At 39.4% G+C, this 21,214-nt stretch overlaps 1 protein-coding gene across 1 annotated transcript in view; it reads right to left on the reverse strand.

Moving 5' to 3' along the window:
• reck (reversion-inducing-cysteine-rich protein with kazal motifs) overlaps window positions 1-21,214 on the reverse strand; it is a 100,174-nt gene that overhangs the window by 55,524 nt on the left and 23,436 nt on the right. The window contains exons 3-8 of the mRNA XM_034705797.1: window positions 16,673-16,747; window positions 8,422-8,458; window positions 5,589-5,674; window positions 5,149-5,196; window positions 3,784-3,817; window positions 1,885-2,082 (exon numbers count right to left, since the gene is read on the reverse strand). Coding sequence (XP_034561688.1) covers window positions 1,885-2,082; window positions 3,784-3,817; window positions 5,149-5,196; window positions 5,589-5,674; window positions 8,422-8,458; window positions 16,673-16,747 — 478 coding nt within the window. The remainder of the gene's footprint in view (window positions 1-1,884; window positions 2,083-3,783; window positions 3,818-5,148; window positions 5,197-5,588; window positions 5,675-8,421; window positions 8,459-16,672; window positions 16,748-21,214) is intronic.

Here is a 21,214-nt window from a genome sequence, read left to right on the forward strand (position 1 = left end):
TTAACGTCATATTTCAGGAAGTCAAGAAGTTTCAAGAGATGTTTACATTATGACAGCTGAGGTGAGCAGTACTTTCCAGTAGGAGGCTCCAATCTGCTGATTTTACTCAGTAAAAGGAATAATTTAGTAAAGATGAATTGGATTAGCAAGATGAATTAGAACGAAAAAAAGACTTTTAGCTTGAAATATGTTGTTAAAATATTATAAATCAGTCAATTGGCAATTGCCAGAGGGTTGACATGATGGTTAAAATAGTGTAATTAAGCATCCACTGGAAGCAGTAATGTCCATGAGACTCTTTGATTGCATATACTATATGGCAGCACTATTACAAAGGATTTTTTGTTCACAATCTTATTGCTTAAAGGTGACATATCATGCAAAATGGACTTTTTAATGGTTCTTTACCTGAAATATGTGTCCCTGGCATGTCTATGAACCCCCCGAGAATTAAAAAAATCCATTCTGCCCCTGTTTTGATTTCTACACCTTTCTGTAAATGTGTCTAAAACGAGCCGTTTCAGACTTCTGTGTTTTTGTTACGTCACAACAACATCCGGTCTGTCACGGAGTCAGAGCTCAAAGCTTGTTCAGCCCATAGACTGTATAAAATACAACTCAACTCCTCCTCTGTTTTTCATTCCCTGCACACATGTGTGCTAACAAGGAGCTTAGGAGGGAGGCATGCTAGTTGTAGGCTGTATTTATAAATACAAAGGTCGGTTTTACTCCCCACGTCTGCAGATTTGAAGATCTAGTGTATGATTTTTATTTGTCATGGAAAAGTGCTAGCGCTAATTAGCATAGCCACATAGCTACATGTTCGTAGCTACATAGCTACAGCTACATAGCTGTAGCTGTAGCTGTAGCTGTAGCTGTAGCTGTAGCTGTAGCTATGTACCAAGACACACGTTGACACACTGACAAGTAAAACAACAAGAAACACTAAATCTGTGACCAATCCTTTAGAAAGGTCCTGCTGCCTTTCTGGTAGAGGTCGATTTTACTCCCCAGGCCTGTCAGAGAGAAAACAGAGTGTTCTGAGGACTATTAAAGAAGAGGGATTTTCAGGCAGACCAAAATCTGATTTCAAAGTGTTTTTTTGAGCATAAACTTTAAAGACATTTTTTGGGGACCTCCTAGACCAATATATATTTATGAAAAATGCGTGATATGTCACCTTTAAAGCACACCTCGAGTCACATCCACTGCATTGAATATGAGGCAGAGGTGTCAGACACATCCAGCCACTCACAGTGTTTCCTTAAATCAGCATCTCCCCATGCATGGAAGCAATTCTATCCCAGTGTTTGTTGAATTTCAACAAACAACATTTCCTTATTCTGCTTAGGCGATTACCTGACAGGTCATGAGATAAAACCTGAGAGTTGTGTCAAGACTGGCATAACATCCATAACAGCAAAGTGAAAGATTGGCCGTAAATCTTGAAAGCTGTCATTTAAAAATCTGTTATCCCCCCAAATGTTGATTTCTGAACTCTTCCTGAGTTTAAATATTAGTATTCTGGTGTTTCAAACTTGTTTTTCTTTGCATTATTCACAGTCTGAAAAATACTGCATCTTTGTGTTTTCTTTATTAGATTTCAAACTTTTAACTTTGAACAGGCAGAAACCTCAAGCAGAACCAGACGCATGTTAGAAAGCCATCTGCCTCCACCAAATTGGAATTGTATATATTGTAAGTGTTTTTTCAGAGCTCTTCTTCAAATGCTTAAGAGGCTTTAACAAAGATTTGCAAAAAAAGTTGTTCTAAAAAAAAAAAATAGAACCCATATCCACCCATCACATGAAAACAAACGTTTGTGATTCATGGATTGATCCAGCAGTGCCCAAGTGTCTGAGGTGCGAGTATGTGTTCTCTTACTGTCTATAGGACTCCGTATGGGGTAGGACTTGGTGAAGTTGCTGACACAGCTGAGCAGCTGAGCACTGTGACTCTGGCAGTACTCTTTGACAGCATTGATCTGGGACACGGTGGGGGTCGAGTCAGTCCTGAAGATGGCCTGGCAGTATTCCCTGCAGGTGGTGTGACGCCCTGCATAGCTGCAGCATGTGGAGCCCACTAAAGGAACAAGCACAAGGGTTAAACACTCTGCTGCTTTAGAAACAAAAGCTAAATCTGTTACAGAAGGGAAAGGAGAACAATGTGTGATGACTATGATCATGCTAGGGATTGGGTTGTTGTGCTAACTAGTGAACATGCAAACGCTAAAAGAGTTCAAATTAATCCTCTGATTAAAAAATATTTGGTGACATTTTCGGGCGTCAGTCTTACAAATCTTGGAAGACGTGTAGAATTAGCTTCTTTTGTGCTTCCATTGTTGCAAAAACTGACTTGATGGGTAATTAATTGACTGAATGATGGACAAAAGGAAAACAAAACTACTTTCTGCAACCTAGCTTTCCTCTTTTCAGTAAGTAAACTGTTCCTGCAGCCTAATGGAGCAAGATTAGCATCTATGACGGCTAAACCAAAATTTAAAACTGTACTGTGGCAGTGGCAGTCATTGGTTGAAGGTGAACCTCTAACAAAACTGTTAAAACTACAAAAATGATGGTCTGATGGATCTTGAAGGAACACTTTTGGGTATATAATGTAATAGTAGTAGAATTTATTCAGTCATCATATAACACAATCATTTTCACAGTGCAGACACTTTAAACAAAGCAATAGTCATGTATTAAGTGATGACTGAAAAGGCAGAAGCAAAAATGCTTATTTGAGCCTAGCCTACGTTTTCTATCTAATTAAGCTAACAGCTTCTAAAGTGTAAAGAAAATAACAAAAACAAAACAAAAACAAAAAAATAATTAACATTTATAGACTTCAAAAACTGATTTGCAAACCATTCAAAAAAAAAGAGTGAATCACAAGCTTTTAAATGTATACTAGCATCACTCCACAATTGAACCCCAAATTATATCAGAGAAAACGATATTCTTTTTCCTATTATATTAACATTTTCTTCCTCACTCATTTAGGGTGCATGCGGCGCCCCCTATGGACTAGCATTTGCCTATACTGCCTATGCCACAGGCCGTCCCTGGCCATCAGTGTACGAGTGTAGTGTGAATGGGTGAATGTGACATCTAATGTAATGTAAAGCATTTTGAGTGGTCAGAAAACTCTATAAAATAGCTATACTGATAAAGTCTATTACCAACGCTCAGTTATTAGTATGTTTTCTTGCTTACTTGCTTTTTAAAATCTGTATTAAGTGCAAAAGCAACACCTTGCATTGGTACAGGCTGTATCACTTCTTGAGGGGGTTGCAGTGACTTCCTGGTTTCTCATCACATAGCCTCTAAACCTACATAGATTTATGATCAACATTCAAAACCAAACTTTTGATCTACTTTCAGGTCCAAGATATTTTTTCATCAACAGTAACTTTGTAGTGACTTCAGTACTCCTCTAACATTTCATCCTTCTAGTGAGAATTGCCCGAGCAAAACAAAACCTCTCAACGGGAACTTCTTAACCTATTGTCCTGCCAGACAAATAACAAAGCTGTGCTGCATGTGTGTGTCCATCTGTGCATGGTATGTATTTACAGTATATGTGGCTTAGTGCAATATTGAGACACAAAGGATGGAGGCAGAGTTAAATGAAGCCCATGTATTGGTCTATAATGAATGCATTCAAAGGCGATTTCATTGATTTATGTATGTAATGGCTTCAGGGACAGTTAGGGTCAAAGTTTGCAAGTGTTGTCTTCTTCAGTGTTTATCTTTGTGTAAGTGTGTGTAAGGAAGAACTTACTTTCATTTTTGGTGATGCAGCTGTAGAGAGAGGTCTGGAACGAGAAGAGAAAAGCTGTGATGATACTGAGCCTGGCTGATCAGTTTTAAATCGCTACTTCAACCTTCCAACTTTTTCGGCATGTGACAGTTTGATGCATTCAAGGCCAACATTCACTTGAGCATTTTGAAAACACATAGCTTTAGCTGTGTTTATGCCTTCACTCCACAAGTAGCCTTAAAGCCGGGACTTCTGAAAACCTTGCTTACCCTGTTTGAGTTAGAAATCTCTAGGGTTGCAATTCAGTGTATAAAAGCACTGAAGGTTAAAGCAACCGAAACATTTCATCTGTGACCTATTTCAAAAAATGTATCAGCCTGCATTTTCAGCCTCATATACTTTATATTGAGTAAGTGAAAGTGGGAGACCTTGAGTCCCTGAAAGTAGCATAACTGAAAACAACAAATCTCTCCTCTAAATGTTTGCCCTTAGGTCTTGTAAAACAGTTTCTCAGCAGCTTTTTTCAGACGAAGTTTTGTATCAATGTTGTAAAAAAATGTATCTAGCAAGTTGCCCTTAACCTATTCTTCAAGACTTATCTTTGGACCCCAGGGTTATTTGTGAATTCCACGCTTCTACAACAAAAATTTGCTGAGCATTATTATGTTTCATCGCAAAATATGTTTAGATTAAAGAATCTTCATAGACACATGCATTTTTTTTGTCATTAAATTGTATTAGGGTATTTCAAAATCAAATATTTCCAGGACTATTCAGCAATTTAATTATTTTTATTACCCTGCTCCCTTACTGATGTTATGGCTGTTTAAGATGCTTCATTCTGATTGGTCAAAACCCCTTGACGATGGTTATTAACTTTCACTAACATGAGCAACGCCAGAGGCAAACTGATCACACGTCATGTCAAATCAATCAGTGGAAAAGAGTTCAGGCATTTTTTGCTCCTGCTTGTTAACACCACAGAGCATAAGGTGAGGTGAAACTGTTAGTTTCTGTCCGATCATATTGACTAAAACGCTAGTTTCAGTTAGCATGCTAAAGCGGCATGCTAAACTACACGTGTTTACATATTGGAGAGCAACTCTAAGTTACCAGTCACAACAAAGAAACTTAAACCATGAGCAGTGGTGATGACAGCAGCAATGTTAGAAGTTGTGACTTTTGCCTTGTCTATTTTCAAAGGTGGTCAGAAGAGAAGAAGAGCTGGATGAGGACAATTTCAGTCAGGGTTCTATTTTCCATAACCACCTGCAAACCATACATTATCCCTTAATTAAGATATGAACATCTGTCAAACACTGATTAAACCACTATTAAACCAACAGCTACTGATTAATTCTCCTTCCCTGAGCTCCTCAGACTTACCTCTGTAACTTTTTTGCATACTTTTGTTATGTCATTTTTAGATGATGCCTGCAAGGGAAAATGAAACACAATCAAATTAGCTTTTCTCTCGTAAAAAAATACATGGAATTTGATCTCAGGTCCATCACAACTGTCTCCACTTTTAAAAAAAGATTGAAAACATGTTTATTTTCTCAAGCGTATGAATGATATGAGTGTTGTGATTGGATGCATGTGCAGCAACAATTGCTGTTTGTTTGATTGCTGTGTCTGATGTATGTTGGGTGTATCTATTGTTTTTATTTATTCTATTTGGAAAAATGTTTTTATGTTTTTAATTCCCCATGTAGAGCACATTGAACTTAAGTGTAATGAAATGTGCTTTATAAATAAAATTGCTATTGCTATTATCCAAACATTAATAAAGGTCTTAGAGAAAGAGCTGGATATGTGTGTCTCACCTGTCTACATTCCCTGCGACACTCAGCAGAGATAGCGAGCTCACAGCAGCCCAGCCCCACCCAGCCGTCTGACTTTCTGGATACACCTGGAGACAAATCAAACAGCACAAAATCAAACTGTTGCGTGCCAAGTTGATGAAGGTTGGACTCTGCAGTTCCTGGGATTGGTCATATGAAATAAGGAGATTTACTACCATTGCCGTTTTATTATTGGTCGGCACTTTAATCAGTCTTTTAGAATTTGAACTGCAGTTTGTTACTAAAAAATAGACTCCAATCCAATGCTGTCATTGCTACTAAATTATTCTATTGACCCATAGAGTAAGACAGTTGTAATCTGATGTTTAGTCATTTTAAATCAAATATGGAACCATATTTTATTGATAGGAAACAAGACCATGACGGTCCAATGGAAAATCCTTGTATTCCCATAATTTAACTGAAGCTCAAGTTTGTATTTCTTCATGTCAAGCTTATTTGGGAGAGTAAATGAGAAGTCAGAGCTCAAAGAGCCTTAAGATCTATTGTTTTGAAGTGTTATGGTTTGTCACTTAGATACAGATGTTAAACACTGAGTGATGACTCACTATAAATGGGTGGACACCCAAGACTAAAAAGAGACTGCGTAAAAACCAAAGAGACATTTTTTATAAACACATAAAAACCCGTAACAGATTCAATTTCAAAATACCCAAAACGTCTAGAGAAAACTGGAATTCATAATTACTTATAAAAACTTTAAATTCATATTCTTTTAAATTAAATATGACTGGGCCTTCTTTTACCCTTCAATGCTGGTGATCAGTGAGCAGGGTCTGGCACTTAGAAGAACTGCCAAATTCAAAGTCTAGTATAGTAAGAAGTCCTGCCAAAGAGCTTCACTTTAATACTATCATGTCATCTGTTGAGCTTCAACAAGTGCCTTTATATTTTGCAAGAGTTGAGCAAAAGCATTCTGAGAACTGAAGGAAATCATTAATTGCTGTTGGCAAGTTGGGAGAAGTGGTTACACAAACAGTGTAAATCCCCTTAAAGCTGCTGGAATGCAGTGAACTCCAGAGACTCGATGATATCTCTGAGTCTGAGAGCATCTGAGGGAGGATTGTTCCTTAACAGGTTAAATCTTCACAGACTCCTACGGCTGTCTGGATGCCATATTTTAGTGGGTAAGGAAAGGTAAGAATGATACTTCCCTATCTAGAGGCTGCTAAGCTTCTGACAGGTACATTTGTTCCAAGAACAGGCGGCAGGGTTCAGGCCTTTGATCCGCTGCCTGCTTTCTGCTCTGGTCAAGGCCAGCTCTTCTCACAGATTTAACAGCTTCCTTGCTACCATCTTCTCACGACTGAACACACAGTTGGTCCAGCATAGATTGGATGTCAATGTCATAACATGCCCCTGTCCCAACTTTATTAAATGTGTTCTGGCATCATTTTCAAAAGGAGTATATATCTGTACTTCTTTCCTGATATAAAACTTCAGCAATACTCAGCAGTTCAGGGTCTCCTTTGTTGTGCTTTTTGTGTCATGATGCACTTAATATTTTCAATAGGTGACAAGTTGGGACAGCAGGCAGGCCAGTTTAGCAGTTGGACCCTTCAACTACAGAGCAATGCTGTTGTAATACCTGCGGAATGTGGTTTGGCATTATTTTGCTGAAATTTACATCCCCGAAAAAGGCATTCCCAAAAGAGTGGAAGAATGTCAAAAAGAATGTCACATTTTTAATTGGTCAGATGGCAGGACAGTTTTACACTTCACCTCAGTCCATCTCAACAAGCTAGGGCCCATAGAAGTGGTTATCATGTTTACATATGATTTGATGGGATGGGTTTAACCTGCTTGAGGGTTTTGGAAGTGATTTTGAGTATATGCAGTGATTTCCACTACAGAGTCATGTCTGTTTTTATGCAGTGCAGCCTGAGAGCCTGAAGGTCATGGCCATCCAGTAATAGTTTTCAGCCGTTATGTTTTTTACTGATATTTTTCTGACTCTATTAATGATTTTATTGTGTTGTAAATGATGAAATCCCAAAATTATTTGCAGTTTCACTTTGAGGAACATTATTCTGACATTTGGGGCTATTAGACTTGTGCAGAGTGGTGAACCTCTTTCCATCTTCACCTCTGAGAGACTCAGCCTCACTGTTATGCCCATTTTGTACCAGGTCTTATTACAAACTAGTAGCAAATTAGCCTAATAAGTTGGGAGATGTTCTTCCAGGTGTTTTTTTTTCCAGCATTACATTACTTTTTTGTCCCTGTCCTGTTTTTATCTCTCTGCATAAGTGTTGCTCATATCCAGTTTGAAATGAGCATATCATTTTCAGAAAATAATAAAAATGTTTCGTTTTAACATATGAAAAGTTGTCTTTGCATCATCTTCATTAAATTAAGGGTTCTAATTATTTGTAAACCATCAAAATATCCAAACTTTTTTGGAATTGGAGTTTAATGTGAATAAACAAACATAAACTTTGAAATACGTAAACATTGAAAATATACTTAATTGTTATTCACAAAACTGCTTCATTTGAAAGTGTATCACTGTGTTGAAAGGGAAAATATCTTAGCATCATTTGACATTTAGCATTAACTTCTTCATGAGATATCTCATCCAAATTAATTTGTTATCTAAACTCCAAGAAGTGTGTAGGAATTTTTTGCTCTAAAGAAAGCTGTCAGATCCATGTATAACAAACTGCTAACAAAAGCTCAACAGAAAGCAGGTTCCACAGTTACTTTTAGTATTGGCGTGTTTGTTGATAACTACAGTATGAGAATGAACAACTGTTGATCATGCCTCCAAACCTCTTGCCACCTTGTCTCTTACCTGGAAGTGTAGAGTTGATGCACATCCAAAGTTCATTCTAGAAGACAAAAGACATGAAGAGGTTTATGTCAGATGTGTTATCTGAAGTTTTGTGAAGTACATTGTGAAGTGTAAGGCCTCCATTCATTCCTTTTACATTGATTCTCCAAAAGACTCCAGAAGAGCTACTTTCCAGTCAGACCAGTTGTGGTGTATGGTAACAGTTAGGTAAAAGGCTATAGTGGTTGACTCAAATTACACTACAAGTAGCTTTGCAAACGATCAGTGCTGTTCTTTAATGACATTTTATGCTTGAGGCATACTTTCTGTGTTCCATTAACTGGCAAAGTGGACTGTGGCTCCACCCATGGTTCCATGAAGAGCTTTTGAGGATTGACTCCAGCTCACCACTAACCCTCTGATAAGCCACTTGGCCGAGAAATGTTAAAATTGGAGGAAGCCTGGTTGGAACTGAGGTGACGGACACAGAACTGGAAGCCATCGTGGCTGAGTGAGATATAGGCTGAGATTTCCTTTATTCAAGCAAACAAGATCCTGAATGTTCTGTACCACAGTTCAAGCCCCTCTCTTATGGGGAAAGAAATCTCAACCGAGGCGCATATGGAAATTGTTATCCAATACTGGAAATGAAGAACTCACACCACCATGTTAATAACATGTAGACACCAATAACGAACATTTTACAAGGATGAAAGTTGATCCTTTCAAGAGGACATAAAGTAACGGATGATGTTAAAGCTACTCAAGTTTTTGTTGGTTTTGGCACCCTTTGTAGGCAGTACATCTTATTTTGACGATCTTGACCTGTACATTTCAAGCCAGTATTTTCTGGATTGTTGCCGGTGTTCTTGCTTGCTTTTGACGCTCATAAAGAGACATACATGTTACTTTCAGTCTGTTCCTCACAGGGGCTTCAATGGTATTGCATCCTGAAGGTCTCTGCATCATTCTGACGCACTTCCACAAATCTTTGACATTACGGGATGGGGCTGATGAGATGTTGATCTGACCCCTGGTACTTTAAATATGAAACATCGTGGCCCATGCCTGCATCACTGTTGGTCCTCTTTGTCCTCTTTGTTTGACCTACAATTATAATCAGCTGTCAGAGACAGAGAAAGGTTTCTTTTGTCTCTAGAACATTTTCCTATGTCCATGTGTAAAAGCTTCTCTCTGAGGGAAACTAGGAGGTATGTAAAACAAACAACCAGATGTGTGCCATGGCATGTTGTCACGATATGCCATGACACCAAACAATCAGCACAGTACTGAGTAATATGTTAGTAGTCTCTTTTCTTACCAAACACAAGTTGTTGTTGTAACTTTACAGTTCAAGCACCAAGCACTTCACAATCAAAAGTGCACAGTTTGTACTACAGGTTTGGGAAAGTCTACCTGTTTCTGTCTGTTGGCATACTACTTCTAACTTTTTGACATGTAAGCCCAAAGTTCAACATGACTTCATCTCCCCCTATCCTTTTTTCCAACCCCAACTCAGTCGAGGCAGATGGCTGTTTAACATGAGTTTGGTTCTGCTCGAGGTTTCTGCCTGTTAAAAGTATGTTTTTCCTTACCACTGTAACTTGCTAACTAACTGCTATGTTTGGAAAGCGTCTTGAAATAACAGTTGTTGTGATTTGGTGCTATAAAAATAAAGATTGATTGATTGATTGATTGATTGATTGATTGATTGATTGATTGATTGATTGATTGATTGATTGATTATGGGACTTCAGGAAATAACCACAGTAGCTAGACGAAGCACCTGGTACATAAATACGATCTGTATTAAACGTGGCACCTTGTCCTTTTCAATAAGTTTTGTGCTTTTACCATGACCCACTGAGTCTTCAATACACAATCAGGAGTTTGTAATTAAGTATGAGTAACTTGATGAAGTCCTCATGGCAAAATTGAAGTAGCCTCCACATGTAGAACAGAGCTCATGGGAGGCTGCTGAACATGAGGCCAAATCCAAAGCACTAAGCCTGGTTCATACTTCTGCGTTGAATCAACAGCATAGCCTACGCCATAGGTCTGCGTCGCCCTGTTTCAACGCAGAAGCCTACATGTGTAGCCTGATGTTCACCTCCTCCAAAATGCAACTACGTGTTGAAACGACGAAGACTGCAAGCATCGTGATTGGTCCACTGTGCAATATTGTATTTCCTGCATTTACAACATTTCTGCAATCGCCATACAACGACCGTACATTGGCCGTACATAGACCATACTTTCCATTTCCTCGTAATAATTGCTTTATGATTAACAGCAACATTTATCAGCTCCAATTTAACATTTAATACGCTTGGAGTTGCCATAGAAAACAGACTGCCTACTGGTGTTTCAAGTATTGTAGAGCCACGTGGACACATTGTAGCACAACTATTAGGGGGTTGTGCATCCCACAATTGGCACACCAATTAGCTGTATTATCATGTTCATTCCCAGCAAAAGTTTAACTTTGGTGAATGTGATGAGGAGAAACCACAACGTACAAGTTCAAAATGTATTAAACTAGCACACTTTAAATTAAACACACATAAATACTCATTCACAGAAACATTCGTAATGTTTTCAATTCCTTATTTTCTGTAGGACCATGCCGAAAGATGCCTTACAGTCTCCTTGGTGCAGATTCATCCTCAAGCCAAACTGCACTAATTGATAGCAATGGAAACTCCTGCCTGTCGGAGGGCAATACACATAATTGCATTCGACAGTGTGCACACCCTTCTGGCTTCCACTTTCAAACATGGCAGCCAACTCTTGTCTCACACTTAATGTGTTTACTGACAGTAAGGAGGAGGTTGTTATTTTCTGGTATGTGGTGAGAAACATTTTTGGGGTAAGTGACAGGCTCATTGTCCGGTTATTGCCGAGCTCTGCTTGAAAAGTGAGCTGGGATCGATGAAGAAGTTTCTCTAATGTCATACAGAACAAACACTACGTTCTCTGGATCAAAACAGTGTTGAAAAAAAAACACATGAATCCCATGAAACTTCCGTTGGGTTTGTGGTGAAATGTTGTGGGATTAATCATCACAAACAAACTCCTCTGTCTTCTCTGACTAAGGGACATAGAGCGTCAGATATGGACATGGAAAGGCATTGAAGAAGAAGTGTGGTCGAAAAGAAATCCCTTTCATGCTCTTTTGCTTTTACAGGATAGTCATTTGTGTAAACACACGTCACTGTTAACACCCCCGACCCGTGTCTCTTGGCAGGGGAACAGAGGTTCCCATCAGCAGGCGTCGGCATCATTTATGAGGAAGGCTTAGGAGGAACAGTTTCTTTACATAAAGCATAAACATGATTTGTGATGAAGCAGGGGCCAATAAAGAAAGAACAAGACTGGAAGAATAATGTTGCAGTTTAGAAGAGCGTAAACCCTGCTGTCTACATAGAGAAAGAGCATTCGTTTGCACCTATCTAACATATTTTACATCAAGTCATGGGCTTGTAACCGCGCACCAAGATCATGATAGGATACAGTTCCCAATTCTGGGATCCTGATGTTTTGTTTTTTTCACACTTTCTTTCAGTTTATGTCCAAGCTTTAGAGAAGAGATGGCCTCAAACATCTGTTTTTGTGAGGCTTTTACTTGGCATATTCTCCATTTGATGCAGTCATGCTTTTATTTTGAAACAGGACAAAAAAAAGTTCTTCCTCTGGATCGTAAAATTACAAGAGTTAATAAATCTGCTAAAGGAGTAATTAGCGATAAAAATGTCAATGTATTGGCATCCCCTGAAGAAGCATCATTCTGTTTCCTGCAGAGCAAGTGTGCAGACTTTACCCACTCATAGGTGAGGAGCGGAGCGACTAAAAGGGATTTTCCACCAGTTTATCTAACCTGACAGGTCAGAGAGACAGTTCCATATACCCATGGCATGGGATTTTTCCACATCCATAAGAGCAACAACCATAGACGATGTTTGGGCAGGGCAGAACCCTTCAAGGAAAAACTCAGAGGATGATTGGACGAACGTTCTGTGTCACAGGCCAATCAGAGCAACAAAACATAGGACGCACCAGACGTATGCTGCAGAGGGGTGAACTACATAACTTAAGCTGGACCGGCAGCCATTGTCACGTCAACACATGATTCTTGTCGTTTTTGCAAAGGAATATTATGCATTCAAGGTCTTTGTTCTACTTTTTATAAAAACATATTGTCCATTGTTTGCAGAATTGCTTCATGCATGCGCCACATCTAAACCGCTCCTGTAGCTACTGCCTCTTTCTCCTATATCGATGCTGATTGGTCCGGTCATTCTCAGACTAGGAACAAGCGAATCAGTTTGAAGCTTTGCAAGATAGAACTGATGGCATCTGGCCAATCAATCTGCTTGGCAAGGTTATCTATAGCAAATGGAAATCTTATATAGACTTTATTTTAAAGAATCCCCAACTTCAAAATCTTCAACTGCTTCCATGTCTGTATGCCTCTATACATCTGCAGATAAGAGATGTAGTGACTTCAAACATAGATGGTGCCCTCTGCTGTTAAAAAACAGTAATGTGAATCATTTGTCATCTTGCCGATATGAATTGTATCTCATGTGTACTGGTTTTCAATTGTCTTAGGAGGTATAATTACATCCCAAGCAGTAGTATTGGACATTAAAGCCAATAAGAAAGTGCACACCTGGATCGGTGTGTGAAAACATCTGTAAAGATAACATAAAGCAAAATAGTCATACAAACGTTTACATAATTTACATTTAGAGGAAATCTGGTTGGGAGGGGTAGTGTTGATATTCAAAGTCCCTCTTTCTGAAAAGATGTTTACTCTGTGACTACCAACAGCAGCTTTAAACCGTGCCCAATGTACAGTACCAAAACCACTAATCCAAGACCTAAAACTACATCTAGACTATACAGATATTTCTAAACACCATGATGCTGATTATCTCTTTGATGCAGCAAAGAAGATACATGGAAAACACCAACAGTGTTGATAATACATGTCTATGTGACTTTGTTGGCACATTTTTGCATCTTGTTTGTACTCTACATGCATATTAATAACAGCGACTTACTGTATGTTCAAATGAGAGCACAAATCAAGACTTCTTAAGTCTAAGTACTAATGTGGTTCTAATAGGCTGTTTGGAGAGAGATGAGAAAAAAACACCAAACCAACCTCTGCTTTATAATTAACCATGGTGGGAGGAGGGATCAAGACTCTGTGTTTGTTTGTGATGTGAGAGTGAGACTGTGTGGTTTAACCAGGTGCTTTAGTGTTTGGGTAACCACAAACACCAACCAGCTTCCTGTGTAAGTCTAATAAGAGAGTTGGTGCTGACTTAACATGGGCCAAGAGAAGATTCTTTTTGGGGCTTTATTTGATAGAACAGCTTGAAAGAGAGACGGGAAATGTAGGGTCAGAGGGAAGGGGGAGTCATACACCAAATCATTCCATGACTGGCAATCATATACGACTAGTGCGAGGAGGACTGTAGGCTCTGTACATAGGGCGTTCACTCTACCAACTTCAAATCAGATCTTTCTTTTCTTTAAGTCAAAAATTTGGGGGCTTTTACTCTTTTATTTAGAGAGAACAGGACAGAGATGGAAACCAGGAGAGAGCCCGGGAATGACATGCAGGAAATGGGCTGCAGGTTAGAATCAAACCTAGCATGCCATCCGCTATAGCAGCGTGCAACTATTGTCAGGGTTCCCACTCTTTTCCAGAGATCATTTTCCTGGACATTTCCAGGACATTTTTATTGATGATCAAGCTGGTATGACAGTCTAAGTTTACTTCCTAATTTAGTTCCTAAATAGTCTAATATGCTCCTCTCAGTGGAAGTCTACATTGAAAGACATGTAGTCTATGGCTATCAATGAAACCATCTCTTACATACTTAAAAATTATGGCAAATTGATAATAGAATAATGCAACCACAGATTTACAGCACTTCACTTTATTAGTGCAACCAAGTAACAATGATGGGCAACATCTCAGCTTTCAGCCTTACTGAAATAAATAAATAATAATAATAATCAGAGGATCAGTGCTTTAATGACCTAAATAGATCTGAATGACAAAAATGGCCACAAATGTTTCTCAACTCAATTGAAACTCAAAATATACCTGCCTAATCATGATATTCATCCTGCTAAGAGGTCGATATAAAACAAAGCAAATGTCCCGGGTTTTTTTATTTGAGTTACCGTAAACTCTGAAAAAATCGCACCGGTGTAAAGACGCACTCTGTATTTGAAGATCTCTCAGAGGTTTAAAAAAAATGTAAACTGTCTTCCTGCATGGCGATGTCTATTTTAATCAGCGATGTCTACAACGTGGAGTTTCTGTGCAGCTGTGTCGCTCTTTTTGTTCCGTTTGTTTTCACAATTGGGATTTGGACTCCTACTAGCTAGAGCAGGGGTTCTCAAACTTTTTGGAGCCAGGGACCCCTTACAGGTGAGAAAATTGTCCAAGGCCCCCTCATAATTGAAACACAGATTAAGCACATTAGTGATGTGTCATGATCAAAAGCTGTGGCTCTGAGAGTCGATGCTTTATAGTGAATCAAAAGAGCCGGCTCGCATCGAGAGAGACGGCTCCCAGTTTTTTCCTTCGCTGCTTAGATCACACCGTGCTCAGCCCCAGCTCTGCTCACAGCAGAACTTTGTTTTGGTTGGTCAGCATGGCGGCCATGCGGCCAATCACATGTGAGGCTATAGGATACAGGTGATGGAGGGGAGACTGTGTATCCTGGCTACATCTGTTCCTTCAGAGAGTCTTCTTGGAGGCCAGGCAAATACTCCCTGAGAGGAGAAATCAGATCAGCCCATCCAAGCTGAGGCATCTGATTTTTCTCAATGCCAACCTGAGGACATTAATAATGTTTGCTCCAGTTTGGTTGTGGTTGTGGTTCTGTTTGCTTGAGTTGGTTCTGGATCTGTTTGCTTGAGTTTGGATCTGGTTCTGTTTGCTTGAGTTTGGTTCTGGTTCTGTTTGCTTGAGTTCGGTTCTGGTTCGGTTCGGTTCTGGTTTGGTTCTGATTCGGTTCTGACTCGGTTCTGTTCTAGTTCTGCTTCACTTCTGGTACGATTCGGTTCTGGTTCGGTTCTGGTTCGGTTCTGGTTCGGGTCTGGTTCGGTTCTGCTTGGGTTTGCTTGAGTTTGGTTCTGGTTCTGTTTGCTTAAGTTTAGTTCTGGTTATAACCCTAACCCTAACCCTAATCCTAACCCTAACCCTAAACCTAACCCTAACCCTAAACCTAACCCTAACCCTAAACCTAACCCTACTCCTAACCCTAACCCTAACATCATCTTGTTCCATCCACCGACGCCACGTCGCACCACAGACTGTCCAGGAGTTGATTGTTGCCCTGTTCCAGGTCTGGGAAGAGATCCCTTAGGAGAACATCCGTCATCTCATCAGGAGTGTGCCCAGACATTGTAGGGAGTGTATACAGGCACGTGGAGGCCACACACACTACTGAGCCTCATTTTGAATTGTCTTCAGGAATTTCAACAGAAGTTGGATCAGCCTGTGATCTGATTTTCCACTTTGATTTTGAGTATGATTCTGAATCCAGAACCTCCATGGGTTAATGATTTTGATTTCCATTGATCATTTTATGTTATTTGGTTCTCAACACATTCCACTTTTCTAGGATGGGTTGTTTCAGTGTTCCCTTAATTTTTTTGAGCAGTGTAGTATTCATCAATGGATGAAGCTAGCTAAGCTCTCATGAACCAGGTTCTGTTCAATAACCCAATAACAGGACTTAAATATGAGATATAGATCAACGGTTGAGAACAAATGGTTAGCTATACTTGAGAATTTTTTGACGTTTTAACCTCAAGAGTGGAGATCCCTTTAACATGAAACTTTGTCACTTACATGAGTGACTAAATCACTAAGACAAACATGATGAACCTACCAATGAGAAGTACTCTGTATGTGTTTTATAACTTTGGTTGACGGTGTAATGCAAAATTGGAAAGTTTTAAGAAATGTGCTTCCTTTCCAGGTATTTGTTTGCAGAACTGAAGATAGCTTATAGAATGAACTACAAAAGGACAACCAAACCAGTCCAGGTTCCTGTGTGTTTTCATTTAGAGCTTTCTTGATGCACTAAAACTGAAGTTTAAGAATCTATTTTCTCTCTTTCATCTCTCTGCATGTACTTCTCTTTCTCAATGACATAAACCCAGATGAGGTTAAGACATGAGCCGTCTGTTCCTGTGAATATAGAAAGTGTTACTTTCATAGAGGGAGTGGACTTACCATGGACTCTGGACAGTAACCTGGCAACCTCTGGAGGAGATGCTTTAGACGTGACTCACTCTTTATCGTGGCGAGCTGCAAGACACAAGCAACATACCAAATCAATGCACACAACCTAAATCAATAAAATCCATGTATGTGTATCTATGCAGGACTTTTAAACAGCAGAGATGTAGCTTTATGCAAGAACCTCTGATGCAAGCAGATTCATTCTTCTTAGATGGCAGGAATTAATGATGAAAGAGAACCTTTCTGCTGTTTTTTAGGACTTCAGGGCTAGCAGGCAGCCCATTACTTTGCAATTATTTTGTAGCCTACCGCTTTGGCTAAAAATCAAAACACGTAAACTAAAGCTATACTCATGCAGGATTCATGTAGTTCAACCTAAAACTGTTTAACCAAATCAGGAAGAAATGCAACAAACTTCATCACAAAAGCAAAAATGTACTACTAATACTAAGTTTAAGCAATATTAATTTATACTTTTTCTAACAGGCTGCCTCTTTATAAGCTACAAAAGCAAACAATAGCACCATCAACAAGACTGACAATTTCTATATTTCAATTTTTTTCAGCCGCAAACCTCAGCAAGGGTGATAGGGATAGACCATAGACTGTATAAAATATGGACGTAGTATCCGTAAAGTCACCCATCTGTTCCTGAGAGCTGTTTTGAAGCAAATCGACGGCAGCAGCCATATTGGTAATGCGGAACTCAACCAGGCAGAGTGTGACGTAGTGTGAGTCTCTTAGCCAATGGCTGTGTGTTCCCGACCGGGAGTCACGTCAGTCATGTCCTTATTTGGGCAAAATTCATAATCTTAATATCTTCTGAACCGTCACGTTAGAAAAAAATTCACCCCCCGTACAGTGTGTGCCATTAGAGAGATTACCGTTGTAGGGCCAAGCCGTTTTTTGAACCAGGCTGTAAACATGTTTATTAATGCTGCAAAGATCGTCTTTTTCCCATTCATATCTATGTGGTTTCCGGTGTTTCTGCAGCCAGCCTCAAGCGGATTTTCGATGTATTGCAGTTTATATCACTTCCGCATTGGCTTCATCGTTTGAGACCGGAGTTTGCCGCTTGGGATAGACCTGACAACTGACAGCACACTGAAGAAACATACAGTGTGTCACCTCTAAGACAATGAGGGTATATTAAGTGTATTTTCATTCGAGACATTAGAAGATGTAACTTGTTGCACCTTGTAGCAATCCTCAGGTGTCCTACAGCACAGGAAACGTCACCACCTCAAGTGTCTGTCTGCTATTGGCTGATTTCACACACTTGCTTATGTCACTGACGTATCTTCAACAGTATCCGGAAATCCATTCATTTCATACATCTATAAATGGGAGACGCCACAGCGGAGATGGAGGGTTTTACGCATAAGTTTTGCGGCAGTGAAAAGTAGAGGTGCGAAAAAATATCGATACAGCAATATATCGCAATACTTTGACCTCAAATATGATATCGTTATTTCAACTCTTAATATCGATATTTTTGCAATAATAAGAAATCACATTTTAGCCGAGTTGGAACTAAAATACAACTTCAGTATTTCAAAAACAATAGAGTGGAAAAGTTGTTTTTAATCAAATAGTTTTGACTTAATTTGTCATTTCAATTTTGTGATTTACATGTACCTCATCCCTATTTTTTTTCTAGTTTACTGCGTAGAACATCACAATATATCACAATATTGTGATATCGTGATATATCGTGATACTATTGTATCGTGACCCAAGTATCGTGATTCATATCGGATCGTGAGGTTCTTGGCAATACTCACCCCTAGTAAAAATGTCATGTTTCGTTCAAAGTCTTTCCGCATTACCTGCAGTGTTGTTTTATGAATGAGACACGACGCCACAAGCTCAGAGGAATGGCATACTTTTTCCTGCCGTAAAACGCACCATCTGCCCTGAGGTGTCTCCCATTTATGGATGTAAGAAATGAATGGATTTCCGGATACAATTGGAGGTGTGTCAGTGACGTAAGCGAGTGTGTGAAATCATCCAATAGCAGACAGACCTGTAGGGTTATTTATTTATTTATTCATTGTTATTATTATTACTTATTTATTTGTTACTATTATTATTTAGTTGCTTAATTTTTTTTAAATTATTATTGTTTTTTTCATGATGTAGAATTTAACCTGCAGTACTAAACCCTGATGTTACACACTCCAGTACAGTTGGTGGTGGTATGCACCATTATAATGTGGTTTACTTTCAGCCATTAAAATGAGAGAAGAGGAAGAAGGGGTGGTGAGGTGTGTGTGCTGTAGGATACCTGAGGATAGCTACAACCTTTCCCCGTGGGTTCTGTTGTTTCCCTCCACAGAGGAATGTGTTTAGACCATGGGAAAGTTTTGGATAGAGGCGTCAACCCCAACACTTCTGAGATATGCTCACTTAGACGTCAATAGGCCAAGATTGTGGTGTGGATCCAGTACACGCACACACACCAAGCCTTAACCCATCCAAGTGTTGTGTGAGCGTACAAGGCGAGAGCCTGGGAGAACACAGCTACTGCCAACACTCTCTGGCTAAAGTGCGAAGTCATGGAACCAAGTGAGTGAGATTTACAGCCTCACACACTCAAACTGCTGGGAGGACTCAGTGTTTCTGTGGATCATCTATTTTCCTCCACAGCTATTTGACATTACAGCGATCGCAGTGTATTGTTTGGTGTAATACAGAGCAGCTGGTTTTGGTGAAAAGGCTCTAATAATCCTATTGTACTGTCCTATCTTTGAACCCAATAGAGACAGACTCAGACTGTGTGGCAAACACATCAGAGCGACAAGTAATGGAATAAGAATAGGGTCTGAATGATTCAAATAACACTTTTTTCAGTATCAAACAGAAATAACATGAGAGAAAATAAAACTAACAAAGCAAGAAGTGATCTCAAGAGCAACATTTTCAACTTGAAAACAAGTATTTGTGTTATAATGTAAAGTATTGCACTTTTTTATTCTTTTTTTTTGGCAGTATTATTTATTTACAGTTCTTTTGTTTCTTTCTCTGTGATCACACTTTTGCTCACGCTGCCAGCTCTCTCATTTTCGCTCCTCTGATTTTGTCTGCAGTTCTGACACAAACCTCACTTGCGGGCTGGCTTTTTCAGGGATGCATCCCCATTGGCAAATTAGTTTTTGAACAACAGTGCTGGGCATTGTTTTGATTTGACAATGCCTAGAAGATTAATGAAGTGGGTTTATTACCCGTCTATCTTACTGATCTTCCAGTTGTGAAAGATGCTTGAGGCAAACTGATCACATGTCATGTTAAATCAATCAACGGAAAAGAGTTACAGCGCATTCTGATTCAGCTTGTTGATACCATAGACCGTAAAGTGAGGTAAAACCATTAGCTTCCGTTTTCATCAAAACAATATGGCTAAAACACTAGTTTTGGTTAGCATGCTAAATCGTCAGGCTGTGGACATTTTCATATTGGATCCTGTCCAACAATATTAGCAAGGCAGTGGAGCCGGAGTGCAACTTTAAGTTACCGGTCACTACAAAGAAACTGAAACCATGAACGGTGGTGATGACAGTCGCGGTGTTACAAGTTGTGACTTTTGCCTTGTTTATTTTTAAATCAATAAAATAATCAAGTTTTTTTGCCAACAAGTTTGTATTTTAAGTTAGCAGCCGGTTAATAAGTGGGATAACGTCCAGTTGTCTCACCCTGTCGGGATTCTATTTCCCATAACTGCTTGCAAAACATACATTTTCCCTTACACACTGTTCATGCATGTTGTCCGTGTTGTACCAGATGTTTTTTCTCTGTGTGAAGTTGGAAGTAAAGCTAAGCTTTCATTTATAGCTAAGTTAGTTCGTAGTCTGGCAGTCTGTCATACACAGAAAGAGTACACTGAAGTTGGCTAACGTTGTTCAGGTAAAAGCAGCTAAAGAGACTGATATAACACCAAGCTGACAATGTGTCCCAATCTGTCTCTTTATGTGTCACTGTGTCTTAAACTTGGAAATAAAGGGCTGGTTTATTTCTCTAGACCACTGTCCATTTGCCCCTAATTCATTTACAGGCCACTCTGCAGGTGTTCCTAATGTGTTTGCAGTCACGTGCTCTTCTGCTGTTCTTTGTAGAAGGCCTGTAATTCAGACAGATGCATTGCAGATTGACAGTAACTGTAGCCAGTCCCTTTTCAAATGTCCTCACATCTCTGCCGAACTGACAGAAAAACACAACACTGAACGGAGCATCAGAGATCTTTTGGCAGAAAATCAAAGCAGACATCTCACTGATGAAACAAAGACCAACTCTGAAAACCAACGGATAAGGCCGTCCATTTGTACGACTCGCTCAAGTCTGCGGAATGAAAGGTTGAATGGTTGGAAGACTGGTGGTCTCTTTTCTACAGTGAGGCTCATCCAACTAATAAATGCAGTACTGTAGTTTCCAATCATGATACATCAAGGCCTTTAAGATGGCAGGTTTTAAATTCCAACAAGAAAAGGTCAAAAAAGTCTAGTGGTGTTCGTAGCTTCCTCCCTGAGCATGAAAGTA

The sequence above is a fragment of the Notolabrus celidotus genome, chromosome 17 (genome assembly GCF_009762535.1).
Source record: "Notolabrus celidotus isolate fNotCel1 chromosome 17, fNotCel1.pri, whole genome shotgun sequence".
Taxonomy (NCBI): domain Eukaryota; kingdom Metazoa; phylum Chordata; class Actinopteri; order Labriformes; family Labridae; genus Notolabrus; species Notolabrus celidotus.